Below are 15464 nucleotides of genomic sequence, written 5' to 3' on the forward strand. Positions count from 1 at the left end.
AATGCATCTTTAAATCAACAATTATCTTCCAAGTTTTATTGTCACTGCATTCCTATTGGAAAGTTAGAGGTGTGTTTTAAATGGTCAAGCCTGGCCTTAAGAGTTCAGATCTTATCCTGGGTTTGGCAAAACAGTTTAACAGCTGCTTTTTAATTAACCATCATAAGTCACTGTCTCAGGAACTTTATGGCTTTTCAGGCTGCCAGAACTGGAAGTGGGCAGATGGAATAGTGGAGAAGAAAGAGGTAGCAGGTAGCAGTACCCAGAGCTGTCTTTTAAATGTTGATTCTTCACATGCAAACTACCAAAACCTCTTCCTGGGAAAGCCTCAGGTCTGTTAGATTTTAGAGGCCCTTCTTGTACCCCTGTGACTTTTAGTTTGAGATTTATAAACACTAGTGCTGGGTTGGAAGGAGTCTTAGGAGGGGGAGACAAATTAATACTGGTCAGCATACTCCTCTTGTTTTTTTCTGAAATACTTGGCTATGGATGGCAGCACTCTTAAAAAGCCGACTCACTAGGTTAAGAAGTGTCCAGAGTTCAAAGTCAATGCTGGAGTATCTGTTGGTTCCAGGATTTCTGTTTAACAAAGTCTGTGATGTGGGTCTGTGTTAAAAAAACTACCTGCTGTTTTTTACTAAATTAGGACATAAAAAAAGTAGTTCTGTGGTTTTGTATCTTTCCTGTTCCACGAAATTAGCTGAGTGGCATGGGTGGGTGTTGGTTTCAGTGAGTGCATCCAAGTGCCTGCAGGGGTTGTCTGGGATTCAGACTGGCTTTCCAAGGAAAATGTTCGTGCCAGTGATTGAGTTGAAGGCAGCTCATGTCATGAAGCAGTTTACCATCTGAAGATTTTTTTTAAAGGTGAGATTTTTTTCCATTTGCATGGCAGTTGATGATTTGCTGCTTGCCTCTGTTCCTACAGTGTTACATACTGAGTCACAGAGATCTTTTTTTTCCTTTTAGCTTCTTCCCTTTTGCCTGCTGTATGTCATCAAAAAAATATGGGAGCAGGGTGAGCTTAAGCTCTTTGCTTAAGATGACCCTGACTATCTCATACATTTTTAAATGTAGATATACAAGAATTCAGTGACTACCAGCCTCTTTATATGGAAACGTGAACGTTAGGTTCACTTTCAAAGAACTAGAAAGATGACAGGAATAATACATTACTTTTGAGCAAGGAGTAGGGAAGTTTTGCATTGGAGATTTAGTTTAAATATTGGAGGCAGAATTAAAAAAAAAACCAACGCTTTCAGAACATAATAAAGTTGAGCACTGGAATAGATTAATTCCTTGGGAGGTTGTGGAATTGTATCAGTAGAAGTTTTGAGAATCAGTGAACCTCTTAAAAGTAAGAGGAACTTATGGGTCAGTGTGACATAGGGCATTGTTCTATATGCTTAAGGTAAGGGATGGCCTCCATCACCTTTCAGAGTGCCTTTGTACCCACTCTCTTTGGTTCTAAAATTCCTGCTTGCTGTGATTTCAGCTTATGGAAATGCAACAGGGATCTTTGTCCTGCTGAAGGACAAATCATGATGTCTCAGCATCATCAGTTTTCCTTGCATGACATCACCTTATGACAATTTAATAAAAATATTCCCTACTTGTGTCTTCACATGTGGGATGCACTGCAGTTTGTACAACCTTTATAGCTTAGTTGTTAATTACAGGAAATGGTTCATGTAATGGGATTGTACTATAAGTGTACAGATAGGGAAAATGAGGAAAAACAGTGCCTTGTGCTTATGCTGCAATTTTATGTAGCCTGGGAAGAGCAAAGATCAGTCCAAATGCTTAGCTTTAGTGTTGCAGTTGCTCTAGTACTTTATTTTTTTCTGTTTTGATTCCACTAAATGTGGACCAATGTCAGCAAATCAAAATACATATGAATCCAGTGGCTAAGCAGTTCTCTGTTGCTCACGTAGATTATGTTTTATCACTGTTTTACAGGAAACTTTCAGCTGGTTAAAGAGATTGTTGATGAAGACTCAAGTCAGGTCAATATTACCAATGTTGATGGCGCATCTCCATTAATGATTGCGGCTGTAACTGGACAGCTGCCCCTTGTTCAGCTCCTTGTAGAGAAAAATGCTGATATTGACAAACAGGATAATGTTCATGGCTGGACAGCACTAATGCAGGCCACATACCACGGGTAAGATACATGCTCTCTTCGGGTCTAGCAGTAAAGAAGTGTCATTCTTCTTGCATCCCAATAGAAAGCAATCTTTTTGATACTGACTCTGGAAGCAGAGGGGTCTTACAAGAAATTGAGAGACTTGCAGCCTCAGTTTTCCATGCCTCTTGCACTGCCCCCAGCTTTTCAGAGCAGGCCTGAATGCTGTTTGGATTTCAGAATGAGTGGCACATTTGGGAACTTGAATCTTGCTCAGTACGTGCTGGGAACATGGTGCTCCAGGCAGGCATTAGGAACTTTAGCGCAGATTCCAAGTTCCATCCTTTGATGTTTTTTAGTGTTTTGTGAGATAGTATCACCCCCTGCCAGGGTTGTAGGCTTACATCAAGTTGGGAAGCTTCAAGGCAATCACCCTTTTACGTACCATATTTTCCAGTCTTACGTTCCCCTATTCATACTTTAGTTTTCATCGAGTTTTCTGAAATGCAACCACTGGAGAACTGATTGTCATTTCCTCTAAAGCTACGATATAAATGCACTTAGGGATTTCAGAGTCAGACCCCAGAAACTGGCCTGGTACTTCACATGTACACTCTGTAGTATACTTGGCATTGCCTGAATACAGGATATTCAGTTTAGGAAGGTGAACTTTTCTCCATTGTTGTAGATGAGGCCCTCAGGAAGGTGAAGATTCACTTCACTGCCTGGTAATGCTGATATTAATTGTACAAATGCAGATATTCTGCTCCAGCTTTTATTTCTGGTCAGCAGATCCCCTTGGACTATGAAAGTGCAACAAGGGGGCAAATAGGTCAGGTTGTCATTGCTTTGTGAAAATTTTCTGAAGTAGTTGCTGAGACCTCCATGAGATGAGATTCTCTGCTTCCTCACCAACACAATACTGATAGTAGTGGTAGGCATTTCACAGAAGTGCCTGAAGATGTTTTCTTCCCAGTGCGGCCATTTTGCTTATCAGCAGCCACCCCAGTGCCCAGCTGGAGCAGAAACAGCCAGCAGAAAGTGATTTGCAGGGCTACTGGCACGTCCCCTTGCTGGTACTCACTCACTCCTCTTGTCTGTGTAAGCGCAGAGCACAGCTGAGTGCTACGTGTGCTCAGATGCTGCCCTTTCAGTTTCCCGGAGGACTGTGTTATGAAAATTCCCCTCCCTATTATATGAATCAGTCTTTTTAGTATGAGACTATTAACTTTGTTAATACACTTGATGTTTGAGGTAGTGGAATTTTACTGGAGGCTTTGGTATTGTTTTTGCTGAAGTAAAACAAACTAAAGGACACCTGCTCAGTGGAAGGACCAGAAGGACATCTTAGCCCTGGAAGTAAGGACTTGGCTTCTTGGAAGTTTAGAGCTGTCCATGAAGGCTAAAAGATACTCCTAGTCAACCAAGTTAACACCAGCATCACAGCCCTTCTAACATGTCTTTGAAACCCTCTCAGTATTGTGTGGTGTCATTAGATAAGTAATGATAGCAAGACTGACTCCAGACTGGATGAACAGAACAGCAGCAAGAATACTGCAGAAATAGTTGCTCTGCAAAGTTTTACTCTGATTAGTAATTGGTGGTGTAGATGTTAGTGATTAGTCAAATCGTGTTGTACCTAAATGCTTGAAGGGTACAAGAACCCTGTGTGAAACCACATTTGGGGTGCCCCAATTTGGCTGGGACTTCTCATCTGCATGAATAAATATTTACACTTGTAATTCTATACTTTGTGTCCTAGCCTCTCTCCTTGGTCGGCATGAGCCAGTTGCAAATTTTAATAACAAACTGGAAAGCTTTAGCGTCCACAGCCTCAGCTCACCCCTTCTCCCGAGCAACAGTGGTGTGAAGTGTCTCTGGTATGAAGGAGGGACCAGGCAAGGTCTGTGTGAGCCAGCAGCACTAAAGGATTGTGTCTCTGTGTGCCCTCAAGATGCAGGACTGGAAAGCAGTATGGGGGGATGACACAGTTTTAAGGAAAGTAATGGGAAGTATGCAGAGGAGCTGTGGTGGGGATAAGCAGAATTTTGTTAGAAGAGGGAAGGAACCTTCCTGCTCTACTTTAGGTTGATTTTTATGGAGTGAGTCCAGAAGTGAAAACTTCATCCATACAATAAGAAGTAAAGCTTTGAAGTGGAGTGGTCGAGAACTGTTTGTCAGCATCAGTATTAGAGTTTGCAGTCAGCTATTGCTACTTAAAACATTTTTGTTCTGTGTTGCCTATGCATGTCAAAGTTTGCTTTTATACAAGGTCACTCTCTGCTCAAGAGAAGTTACGTATTAAATATATTTTCCCTAGCTTTGTTGTCTGTTTGCTTATTTTGTAGGCTGAATTACAGTATTGTTTTAAATTCACAAGGCAAGTCCTGCTTATTTATTCAGGTGTATGAGAGGGGAGAGGGGCTAACAGGAATGGGAGGGTGAGTTCCTTTTATGCAACTAGCTTTTATGAGCTTTTGTTGAAGGTGTTGGTGTTGGTTATCGTTTAATGCTGATTGGTTTTGCATTTTAAACACTTCAAGGAAGTGAAAATATGCCTGCCTTCTCAATTATGTAGTTTATATCTCTAAGTGAAGTACTATTTGGAGTTTATAAATTATCTTCAGTCTGTTTGGCTTTTCTATATGCACTTTCTTACCCGTTCTAAATACGGAGTTGTGTTAAGTACTAGTGATGGCGTATGATGACTATTGGACTGACCTTTGTCTTTCCATCTGCTTATTTGCCCTAGGCATTAATGGCCTTTCATTGGCAAGGTGTTTGGCAAAAAATTCCAGACTCATTTCCAAAGGGTCAGTTTAAGAAACTGACTATTCAGATTAGGTTTTTTAGGCTGACTTTCTGCATGTTGATTAGTGTAATTCATAGTGAATAAATGGTGACTGACAAAGGAATCATGCGAGCTTCTGAATAGTTTGTGAACAAATTTTATACTTGATTAGCTATAGAAAAGGTAAAACTCTGATCTCTAATTGAGAAGCAATGGTATAAAAGGATGAAAATGAAGTATTACATTTTTGGGTTTTTTCCTTTTTTTTTTTTTTTAATGTAAGCAATGCCTTTTTTTCTTCCCCTAAAGGAACAAAGATGTTGTGAAGCATTTGTTAAATCAAGGAGCTGACGTCAATCTTCGCGCAAAAAATGGATACACTGCTTTTGACCTGATAATGCTGCTGAATGATCCAGGTATGCTATTTCAAAGAGCACTGAGGAAATGTACAACATAAGCAGATAAACATCCCTTGCAATCTAGAAAATACATTAAAGTTGCTAGGAAGTATTCTTTAGGTCTGTGCTGGACTGGACCAAGAAAGGATGCTGTGTGAAAATGGTGGAGTTTGAGTTAACTAGTTAGATGAGTGCATACATTTATAGGATAAGAGATTATGCACATTCCTCTTGCCTTCGTTTTTGAAGATGCTCCAAAGTGTGTTGTTTGTGTCACCAGAGCCAGTTCAGTGGCATTTGACTGTGATGACCCTGGTATTCTGTAGTGTCATTAGCACAGAGCCATCAACTGGAGCTAGAAATTTCCACTTAGTAAACAGTAGTAAAGGGACAGGACAAAGAGAGTATAATCAGAACAAAACTAGTGAATTCCTGGCTGAACCTCTTGCCAGGTCTGTAAAGGCTGAGAATAAATCATACTTCAGGGTTCAGACTGTTTTTATGGGAGTGTTTTAGAAAAAGGCAGCATGTTTTGGGGAAACTTCAATGAAACACATTTAGGTTTTGTTGTAGTTTTTTTAGCCTATGTGATTTGTTATTGTTAACCTTGCATGGTACCTGAATTGCTTTATCTGAAGCCAAAACCCACTACTTCTGATGGAACTAATGTTTGTTCTCTCTGTATTTACTCATTATGGTGTTTTTGGTCTCTAGCAGACACCTTTCCTTTGTTAAAAGTAGATCACTAATAGTATGAAATTTTAGAAAGTAAATACAATGAATTTTTTTTTTTCTTGTAACTAACTTCTTGTAGGACAGGGTAGTTTGTCTTGTTACCTGTTCAGCAAGAGGAATATATAGGTCAGTTCTATGTGCCCTTCTGAAAGGCTTTCCTGGCTTCTGCATAAAATACAGATTTACAGAACATTTTTTTTTTGCTTTCCTGTCCCCATCTCATACTTGTTCTCTTTTCTTCCTCTTCCTTTCTTTTTTTCTTACTTTTTTTTGTCCACTTTTTTTCTTACTGTGTCTTTTCAGTCTCTTCATTGTCCAGGCTGAACATCTCCTTTCTCTTTGGGATTTAATTTCAAGCTTCTTTTCTGCAACCTACGCTTGAAGAAAGAATACTCATTTTTCTCTACTCTCTTCTGTGTCAGGTGAGAAGAGGGAGCATCGCAATATCGTTCTACAAAATGCGAGAGGAGGCAGTTCAGGTCTCATATGACTGATTCTGACTGCATAGCATGCTTACTTCTATTAATAAATAACTTTAAACTGCAGCCTACTGTGTGGGGAGAAAGGGTGGAAAACAGGCCAAGAAAGAAGGTTTGGGGGATTCATCTGCTTTGTTTTTGAAAGGTAGATCAACTACTACTCATATGGGATTTATAGGGAAAGTGTCAGCCTATCAGTCGTAATTGGGGAAAGCAAAACAGACTAAGCAGTATCTTAATTTGTTTTCTTTTAGACACAGAGCTTGTACGGTTACTGGCATCAGCATGCATGCAAGTAGACAAAGACAAGAATAAACTGAACAACAGATCATCTTTGCCTTGTTCCAGAAGTAGGCAATCCTTAAATGTCCCAATGTTACCAGATGACAAAGGAGGTCTAAAGGTAAGTATATTCACTTTTAATAAATAACCAATATATTGTTTCTTGTAATGTATGAAGCAGACAAAGTCAATCCTAAGAAGTACCTCAGGTCTAATACGTAACTTGGTTTTTTTTTGGGGGGTGATGGTTCTTAATTCCTCGTTGACAGTGCTTCCTGTTTGTATGAAATGTAGCATGTGTTCAGCTTTCTTTTTATCAGGTGGCAAAGCAAAGGGAAGACTTCTAAGGAAGAGTTTGCGTCAAAGCATTTCAGTGCCTACAAATAGATCTCATAATTAAGTACTGGAAGATATCATGTTCATAAGTTTGGAACTGAATTTTGATTATGATCTTAATTTTAAATCTGCTTTTAAAATCCAAATGTACTCCAATTTTAGTAGACTGTTCTTATGCTCCTGGCTATTTTTTTTCCTTTGAAATTGGAGTGGATGTGTTACGGGTATTTGTTTTTTCAGTTACGTCCTTTCCAGTTAAGTTTTTTTGCCAGTAAATTTTCAGATTTTCCTCTTTGGGGTAAGGGTGATTATGTATTTGCCATTTGCCTGATTTCTGCAACTTCTTCCATCCTCTTAACTTATCTTGAAGATAATCAGTATTTGTTCAGAAGTTGTGTTGTCCATAATTACTCTAGCATAATTTTAATCAGTCTTGTCTGGTTTTAATTCATGTAAGCTCATTTAAATGTTCTTAGTCTGTTAAGCAGATGCACATATGTTCCTACCTTCCTCCTGTTAACAGTATTCATACTAAAATATCTGATTACAAATAGGCTGCTTTTGAATTTTAAAAAAACAAACCATTTTCTGTGTCTCCTGTTTGATCACTTCTCTGATTAACTAGTAGACTTTTTATTTTGTTGTGTGTTTCATTTATTTGTGATTTATGCATAATACAGGCCCTTGTTCCTTTACCTCCTGATTATGTAGTGGATAACCATGATCTCATTCTTTACCCCTTTCACACAGGAACTGTTAACAACTTTGTTTGTCACCATTTTGTGGACTTGAAAATGAAATTGTGGCTTTTCCATATGCAAAAATTCTGTTTCCTCTCTTTTCTTCCTGCATGTGCTTCTTCAGCAAGTTATACTCTCAATGTCAGTATTAGAGCAGTGTGAATTATCGCATTCAGTTTCTTTTTTAGACAGAAGTTGTTTGAGGGCAGAGATTTCCACTTCTTCCCCTTATTCTTTATTCCAAATGTCGTTGCAGATGTCTAAGGTATTTCTCAAGTGGCAACACCATTTTACTGTTCTTTGATACTATTGCTTTCTCCCATTGCTACTAGATTTCAACCTTTTGACAGACAGTGTTTCTAACCACAAATGCACTTTTGTTACTTGGCTGCTTCAAAGTCCTTTATTCCAGCTTCTGTAAGTGTGTGTGATGTGGTAGGGTATATGGAGCAGCCACAACCTTCTGCAGCAGCAGACTGGAAACTCCAGAGCTCAGACCACCAGACTTAACACCAGAGGACAACATGAGCTCTCCATTATCATTCCTTTCTTGCTGGAGAGCAGAAGTTTTTGGCTGTACTTACGCCATTTTGGGTTAGTCTGTGGCGTGAGCATGTGTTAACAAAGCAGAAGCACTGTGAAGATGATAGGAACTTAGAAGTGATCTTTTTGTTCACTGTAGTTAGCTTGCTCCTGTAGCAAACAAACTGCATTGTGCAAGCAGTCTCTTTTGTAAGCTCATTGTACTCTGAGTTAAAACTAGATGGATTTTTTTGCCCTTTCATTTCCTTTTGGAAGGTGACTAAATGCTGAACTGTGTGGGTTTTAGTGCATTCTTAGAACTATTTGTCTCTCTTGCCTTTTTCCATCAGGTCTTTGTTCCTGAAAGTAATGTAAATCTTTATTAGTTATGGCTCCAAAGAGATACAAAGGTCTGAAACTCTATCCTAATGCTCTGTGCAAATTTAAAATCTTTTTAGTGATCATCTGTTGGAAGGATTGATTTACAGGGGAGACGTTTACAGTTTATATTACTTAGTTCTACTATATGACAGTTGGGAAGACATATATCAGTAAGCAGTTTAAAAATGTTAAATGCCAAGGAGAGAGGGGAATATGTATGGTGAGAAGGAATGGCTAAGAATAAAGAGTAAACTAGGAAAGTGTGTTATCTGGATTGGATATCATGTAAAGCTGCCTTGATGAAATATCATCGCTTTTACATGACTTTATTGTGTTTTTTAAAAAGTGTTCCAGAAAGGGAGGAAGAAGCTTTACTAAGAAATAATCAGAAGATATTTATAATCTGACTGATGTACCTGCAAGCCACATAATCTTTAATACTGATTGCATACATCTTTTTAATATAGCCCATAGGTCTGGTATAGTCTAGAGAAATGTCCCGCTAAATACTTGAAACGTCTTGCACTGCCTGTAAAAATGTATAAGTCTGTAAATATTTGGATGAATTTTGAGCAAAGATGGTCCTCTCATGTGACAGTCTCCATATACTTGACACTTGTATGGATGGAGGTTGTAGGTGCAGTAGTCCTATGGTTTGTGGTGTTTTTATGCAGATTGGATAAACTTCTATGCATGCCTCTAAAAAGCAGAAAATATACATGCCAGTTCATTGATGCCAGAGAGTTTAAGAACGGATGGTGAAACAGGAAGTTAATGGGAAGATTAAATATTTGCCATGTAGCTGTAAAAATTTCCTATTCAAATTACCCTAATGACTTTACCTACTTTGTCTTTCCAGATAGTGTGGAAAAAAATTGTAAGGCATTTGCCAGATGAAAAATAAGGAAAGAGATGAATCTTATGCATACAAATTATGGTGAAGGATTCTGTTGATAATTGCAAACCACTTTAACGTTGCTTTTGTAGTTTATCTCAAAAACTTCTTGACACATTTATCACTGCAGTGAGGATTACTTAATTGTACATTTCTTTTCCTCTTTTTTTTTTCTTTTAGTTGGAACTAAATTGTTGTGTCTTCTTATCAATCTAGTCCTGGTGGAGCAGGATGTCCAATCGATTCCGCAAGCTGAAGTTGACTCAGACATTGCGCCATGGATTTCCTTTCAATCAGTTTGTGCCTTTTCCTGATGAGCCTGAACCATCATTAAATTCCACCATAAAAGCAGTATCCCAGAATGATAGAGACACCTTTGGAAACCCTGATGCTGCTACAGCTTGGATCACAAATAACAAAGCTAGTGGTAAAGCCAGAGTTGTCTTATGGGAAGTGAGCTCTCGTGGGATAGTCAAGATGATACTATTTCTAATTTATTTAGTTTTTATTTAGCTTAATATAACTGAAAAGACACGTAATGTATTTGTAGTACATAAAAAGAGAGATGTTTGTACTCCTGACTGATGATCATGCTGATCATTTAAGCAGGAAAATGCTAATATAACAATGTTACTGTTCTGTAGCAAGCACCATTAAATTGGACAGTAGAGACAGGTCACTCAAAAGCTGTTAGTATCTTTGATAAACTAATTTATGTAATGAAAACCAATTTGTTTAAGCAAATAAGTAAGTAATTCTGAGAAGAAAGATTGGAAAAGCCCAAATCGTAAAGCACATCTACTGAAATTGTACAGCTCTCCATGCAAAACCCCCACAGTCTGTGATGTGAAATAAGACTATTGGCTTAATTTTAATTTAGGTATATGACAGTATCACTAGAAATCTTGATTCTGTGTGCTTAGTGAGGATAAAGCTGTTGAATGTTTGAAAACAGTAAGCTATACTTAAGAACAAAAGTGGGAGCGTGTAAACAATAAAAGGTCATTTATATATTTTTCAGGTGGAAACACTGCAAAAGGAGAAAAGGATGATGAATTACTGACCACCATGGTATGTCGCAGTTGTTTTGGTATGTTCAGCCCAGTTCAGAAGGTCATGCAGCTCCCATCGTTTTTATTTTATTTTACCTCCTGTCCAAGTCACCATTAGAAAGGGAACTATCATGTCTTGATAGTCACTAGACAGGAACTGAGAGGCAGCGATACATCAGTAGTTTTTAAACTAGGAAGTACTACAAGTAGTATGGTATGGAAAATGTTGATAAGTACTGACTTTTTTCAGGCGTTACCCATACCTTTGATCAGCAATGAATTAGTAAAATAGATGGAACAGCTGATTACTTGTGGACAAGCAGTATGCTGTGAGGAAAACATGGATGGAACATGGTACAGTGTGAAAGCAAGAAATTACTAGTAGAGGGAATCATGAAATACTTCATTCGGGATGTTTATTTGTATGGTTCTATTTCTTCTTTTGTTATGCTGTAGCTTTGAATTCCCCTACAGCTTACTCCCTGGAGATGTCATTAAATTTGGCTGGTTATCCTTTATGTTCTTTTTTAACAAGATTAAGTAACTTCTGATGTGACTGACAGAACTCCAGGGAGTCAATCCAGGGAGTCAAATCAGTTGTGGTGTTTTTTTCTCTTTCTGGAGAATACGTACATTCCTATTAAAATCAATTTGAAGCAATATTCAGCCCAGTAAAGGAAGAGACAGTTTCTGCCACTTAATGAACTATATTCATTGTATTAAATCAATGAGCATACTGATGGGTGCCAGAATGTCCATTGGATTCTGTTATTATGTGTTGTACATCTTCACAAATACTACTTTTGTGTCTTGTTTCCATTTTATTTTGTTTAAAAATGCATTTGTTTCCATCTTTTTATTTAACTTACAATTTTGAAACTACATCATCAGCTCCTAGTAATCGTTCTTAAGAAGCAGCTCTGTTTTCTTTTTTCCCCTTTCATTGTTTCCCGCTGTCAGTTGAGAAGTAGTGCTCCATTTACCAGGCTGCCCAGCGATAAACTGAAAGCAGTGATACCGCCGTTCTTGCCGCCCTCAAGTTTTGAGCTTTGGAATTCTGACCGAACGCGAATCAGCAAAGATGGCAAAGCTGAACAGATGAGAACTGCCTGGCCACAGAGAGCAATCAAACACGATTTTAACAGCAGTGGGAACTCTGATATAGTAAGCAAACAAAATGTGTACGAAAATACTGTGTTATGCCCAGGCCATGCTGACTGGTGAGCCACACTGTTTTTCTCATTAGAAATCCCTTTAAACCCACTATCTCAGTAATGGCTTGTCCTTTTCAGCTCTGCTGTTCAGGAAAAGTAGATATCTCTATGAAAAGAAGATAAATGGAACAAATGTTTAGTATGAAATGAAATTACTTGTTTGCTGTTAACCAGAACAAAGTCTAGCCTAAATTCTAATGAATTTGCTGCAAACTGTTACAGTGGCTGTTGGTTCCACCCGTACATTTTAGTTCCCAAACTAGGTACAGTCATTGGAGTGTGGCGGAAACTGGTTTGGAAGAAGACTAGGGGCAGAAGGAAAGAATGAAAGTTTCTCGATATTTAGGAACTGGAAGGGAGGGAGGAAGGAAATAACAGACACAAATACACGGATAGAACATTCTGAAATATTAGTGATAGATAAAATTGTAGCAATTAGTGATCAAGTGGGCTTGAAGGCATACAGCCTTAAAGTGTAGTACTGTAAAAAGGGAAAAGGTCTGAATAAGTTCTGTTTTATTATAGAAGGAGCTTGCCTGATTTTACAGTGGTTTTAGTGAAAATGCAAAACAAAAGGAAAATAGCTTGCTTGTCTTGAGAAAGGAAGCAAAACCACCTCAACAACCTTTGCTTTCATAGTTAGTAGGAGAAAATGGAGAAGTGCTTACTCCCCTGACTTTCAAATCTAATAGTGTGAAGAAGAGTTTATTTTACTAGTCCAGAACTATATTTTTTGTCTGTTCTAGAAATGGGACAATGAAGACATTTTAGGAGGAATTTCTTCTGTCTTGTTTTTTTAAGTGAAAGTTAGTTTAATATCAGGTGATTTAGGCAGAGTAAGGTCAAGTATTAGAAGGGAAGTGATAGATCACAGGAGGGTAAATGTTTGTTCATCATCCTAAAAAAGATGATTGTAATACCTTAAGTATTGGCACCCGTATATAAAGTGAGGAGCAGGGGAAGTAGGGGACAACTAGCCATCGATCCTTCTGTGGGGAAAGAAGGGTTTGCTAAGGGAATAAGGAAAAGGAGAGAAACCCAGTAAGTCAGAGTTGGATGAAGTGGTTTGAGCAACAGGATAAGAAACATGAAGAAGCTGAGCTGCAAGAGCCATATATCAGATGGTTGGCAGTGGCCAGTGGTGTAAAAGCAAAAGAATTGAAGGAGGATGTGGATGTGGCTGAGGATTTGGCTAGCATATAGCTAGATCATTAGTGCCTCAGCTAACAATAGTCAATAAAATGATGCAGGTAGATGTTTAGATTGAAGGGGATATGAAAATGCAACTGGAGGAGAGAAAGTTCATGTCACTTGTTGCAGCTTAGTTAGAAACAGGGATATGATGGCTGAGAAGTAGGTGGTAGCTGTTTAGTAAGATGGAAGAGACAAAACCAGGATTCTGCAGGAAAGAAGTTTCACGTGTTCATTAATTTTTTCCCCCTGCTGCTCGTACTATTGTGTATATCATATCTGAGGTGCATTGTATATGCTCATTTTGTGTTGGCCAAAGGTTAAGGAGAATTAATGATTTTATTATGGTGTCATTTATTTTGTTGAAAATGTATATATTCTATATATATATTTATTTAAATATATATTGCCTATATTTGTATATGTAAAATAAGATTATTTCTGATACCCCTTTTGTTCTTCAGTGGAAGTTTCAGAACTTAAGATACACAAAATAGCAGTTGAAGTTTGCTCTTTGTTTTACTCAAATAAGAAAGATTAAAATTATTTTTCTTTTTGTTTTCCAGGCATCTGTTAGCAAAGGTACTAGACCAGTCAAATTACCAGCATTTGCAAGAAGACCCGCATCTCCTTCAAATTCCAACAACTTCAACCATTCTCCCCATTCTTCTGGTGGATCCAATAACATTGCAGGAATTAACAGGCATGGAGGAGAACTGCATAACAGATCAGGTACCATGCTGCTTTTATTTTTAATAAGTAATTTGAATCTGGTTCAGCTAAGAAATCAGTGTTTGTGATGGTGATAGAAGATATTAAACCTTTTCTGAGGGCTCCCACTGCTGTATAAGCAAAACTTATATAAATTTTGTTGGAACAGGATTGGACTTTGGACCTACTTAAGGGAACAAAAACCTCATATCTGTTGTAGAAGTCTCATAGGTTAGCCCCTGTCTCAGAAAAAACGTGTTGATTTTATTGAGTCCACCCACGATGGATCAGGTGGATGCTTGTTCATTGCAACATATATTTCATATAGCTGTCTCTCTTTCTTACCCATATTGCTTGCTTTTTGTTTAAAATAAAAATCAGTTTTCAATTAAAAACAGCTGCAAGCATTGTATCTGGCAGCTGTAAAGACAATATGGTGAAGCAGCTGATGAAACCTATATCCAAAGAGTGTGAAAGTCAGCTCAGTGTGTCTAGACAAGGCTGGCTTCTCTCTTCTCCTGCAGCTGATTTTTGTTCCCTTTCTTGGAAGCTGCCAGACAGGTTCAAACCTTAACCATTCCCTCCCTTACTTCATCCAGTCAGTTTTTAAAAGAAAGTGAATGGTGGAGACAGGTGAATTGAGAATTGACAAATATTTTAAAATAATGGTTTCCTTGACTCTGTTTTCATTTTATTTTTTTCTTAGGTGGCAGTGCAGATAATGTTTTGTCTCAGATTGCAGCCCAAAGAAGAAAAGCAGCAGGCTTACCTGAACAGAAACCCAGCCAACAGCATAGTCCAGTCCAGTCAGCTCCTTCATCCACCTTGTCCGATTTGCAGTGTGCTCAAATTGTTGGCAATGGACATGTTGTAAAGGTACAGAGAAATATAAATTTTTATACTTCAAAATTGGCTAATATTAATAGGTCATGTCTCAGTCATGGATGATAGATAAATATAACTGCATGACATTGCACAGCCTAAAATGAATGAATTCCTGTAACATTACTGGAAACTTTTCAGCTCCACAAACCTTCCTTGTCTCCAAGTCTACAGAAGATCAGATCTAATAATAAAACATAATTTTACTTTATTACTAATTTCACTCTATTTTAAAACCAGTAAATGTAATACTTGATCTTAGGGTAGATCTGTGCTGTTATTTTAACTTCTCATTATTTCTTTTTATGGCCCTGATTGAGTCCAGTGTTTTATGTAAGTATTCCTGGGCTTTACTCTGAAGTGGTATAGCTAGTTTCCCACCAAAAGCACAACCTGAGTGCAGAACATGAAATAATTTGTACCAGGATCTACCCACCACAACAGTGTAAGTGTATCCAGTCTGCTCCACAAGGTGTTATTTTTTAAACATTGTGAACATTCAGTTGTCATCATCAAAGTCAGGTTATGCTTCTGAGTGCAGGCCATATTATCAGCCCTGAGTTTACCTATCAATTTCCTGAAATAGCTTTGCCCTCATGATATGCCCATTTTTGTACACGTGCTTTGAAGTTAACAACTGCTTTGTAGAAATTTTTTAAGGATAAAGACTTTAAATCTTCAAAATCTGCAGAGAGACAAGTTAGAAAGCACCATCATAAAGGAAGATGTGATA

At 38.0% G+C, this 15464-nt stretch overlaps 1 protein-coding gene across 2 annotated transcripts in view; it reads left to right on the top strand.

The window, feature by feature from the left end:
- ANKS6 (ankyrin repeat and sterile alpha motif domain containing 6) overlaps nt 1–15464 on the top strand; it is a 42332-nt gene that overhangs the window by 10564 nt on the left and 16304 nt on the right. For both annotated transcript variants that reach the window (XR_012833896.1, XM_075744645.1), the window contains exons 4-11: nt 1957–2161; nt 5223–5329; nt 6780–6928; nt 9898–10108; nt 10703–10752; nt 11694–11897; nt 13705–13870; nt 14556–14725. Coding sequence is in view for 1 of the 2 variants with exons in the window: in XM_075744645.1 (XP_075600760.1) it covers nt 1957–2161; nt 5223–5329; nt 6780–6928; nt 9898–10108; nt 10703–10752; nt 11694–11897; nt 13705–13870; nt 14556–14725 (1262 nt within the window). In the remaining variant the exon portion in view is untranslated. The remainder of the gene's footprint in view (nt 1–1956; nt 2162–5222; nt 5330–6779; nt 6929–9897; nt 10109–10702; nt 10753–11693; nt 11898–13704; nt 13871–14555; nt 14726–15464) is intronic.

This window comes from Balearica regulorum, chromosome 2, assembly GCF_011004875.1.
Source record: "Balearica regulorum gibbericeps isolate bBalReg1 chromosome 2, bBalReg1.pri, whole genome shotgun sequence".
Taxonomy (NCBI): Eukaryota; Metazoa; Chordata; class Aves; order Gruiformes; family Gruidae; genus Balearica; species Balearica regulorum.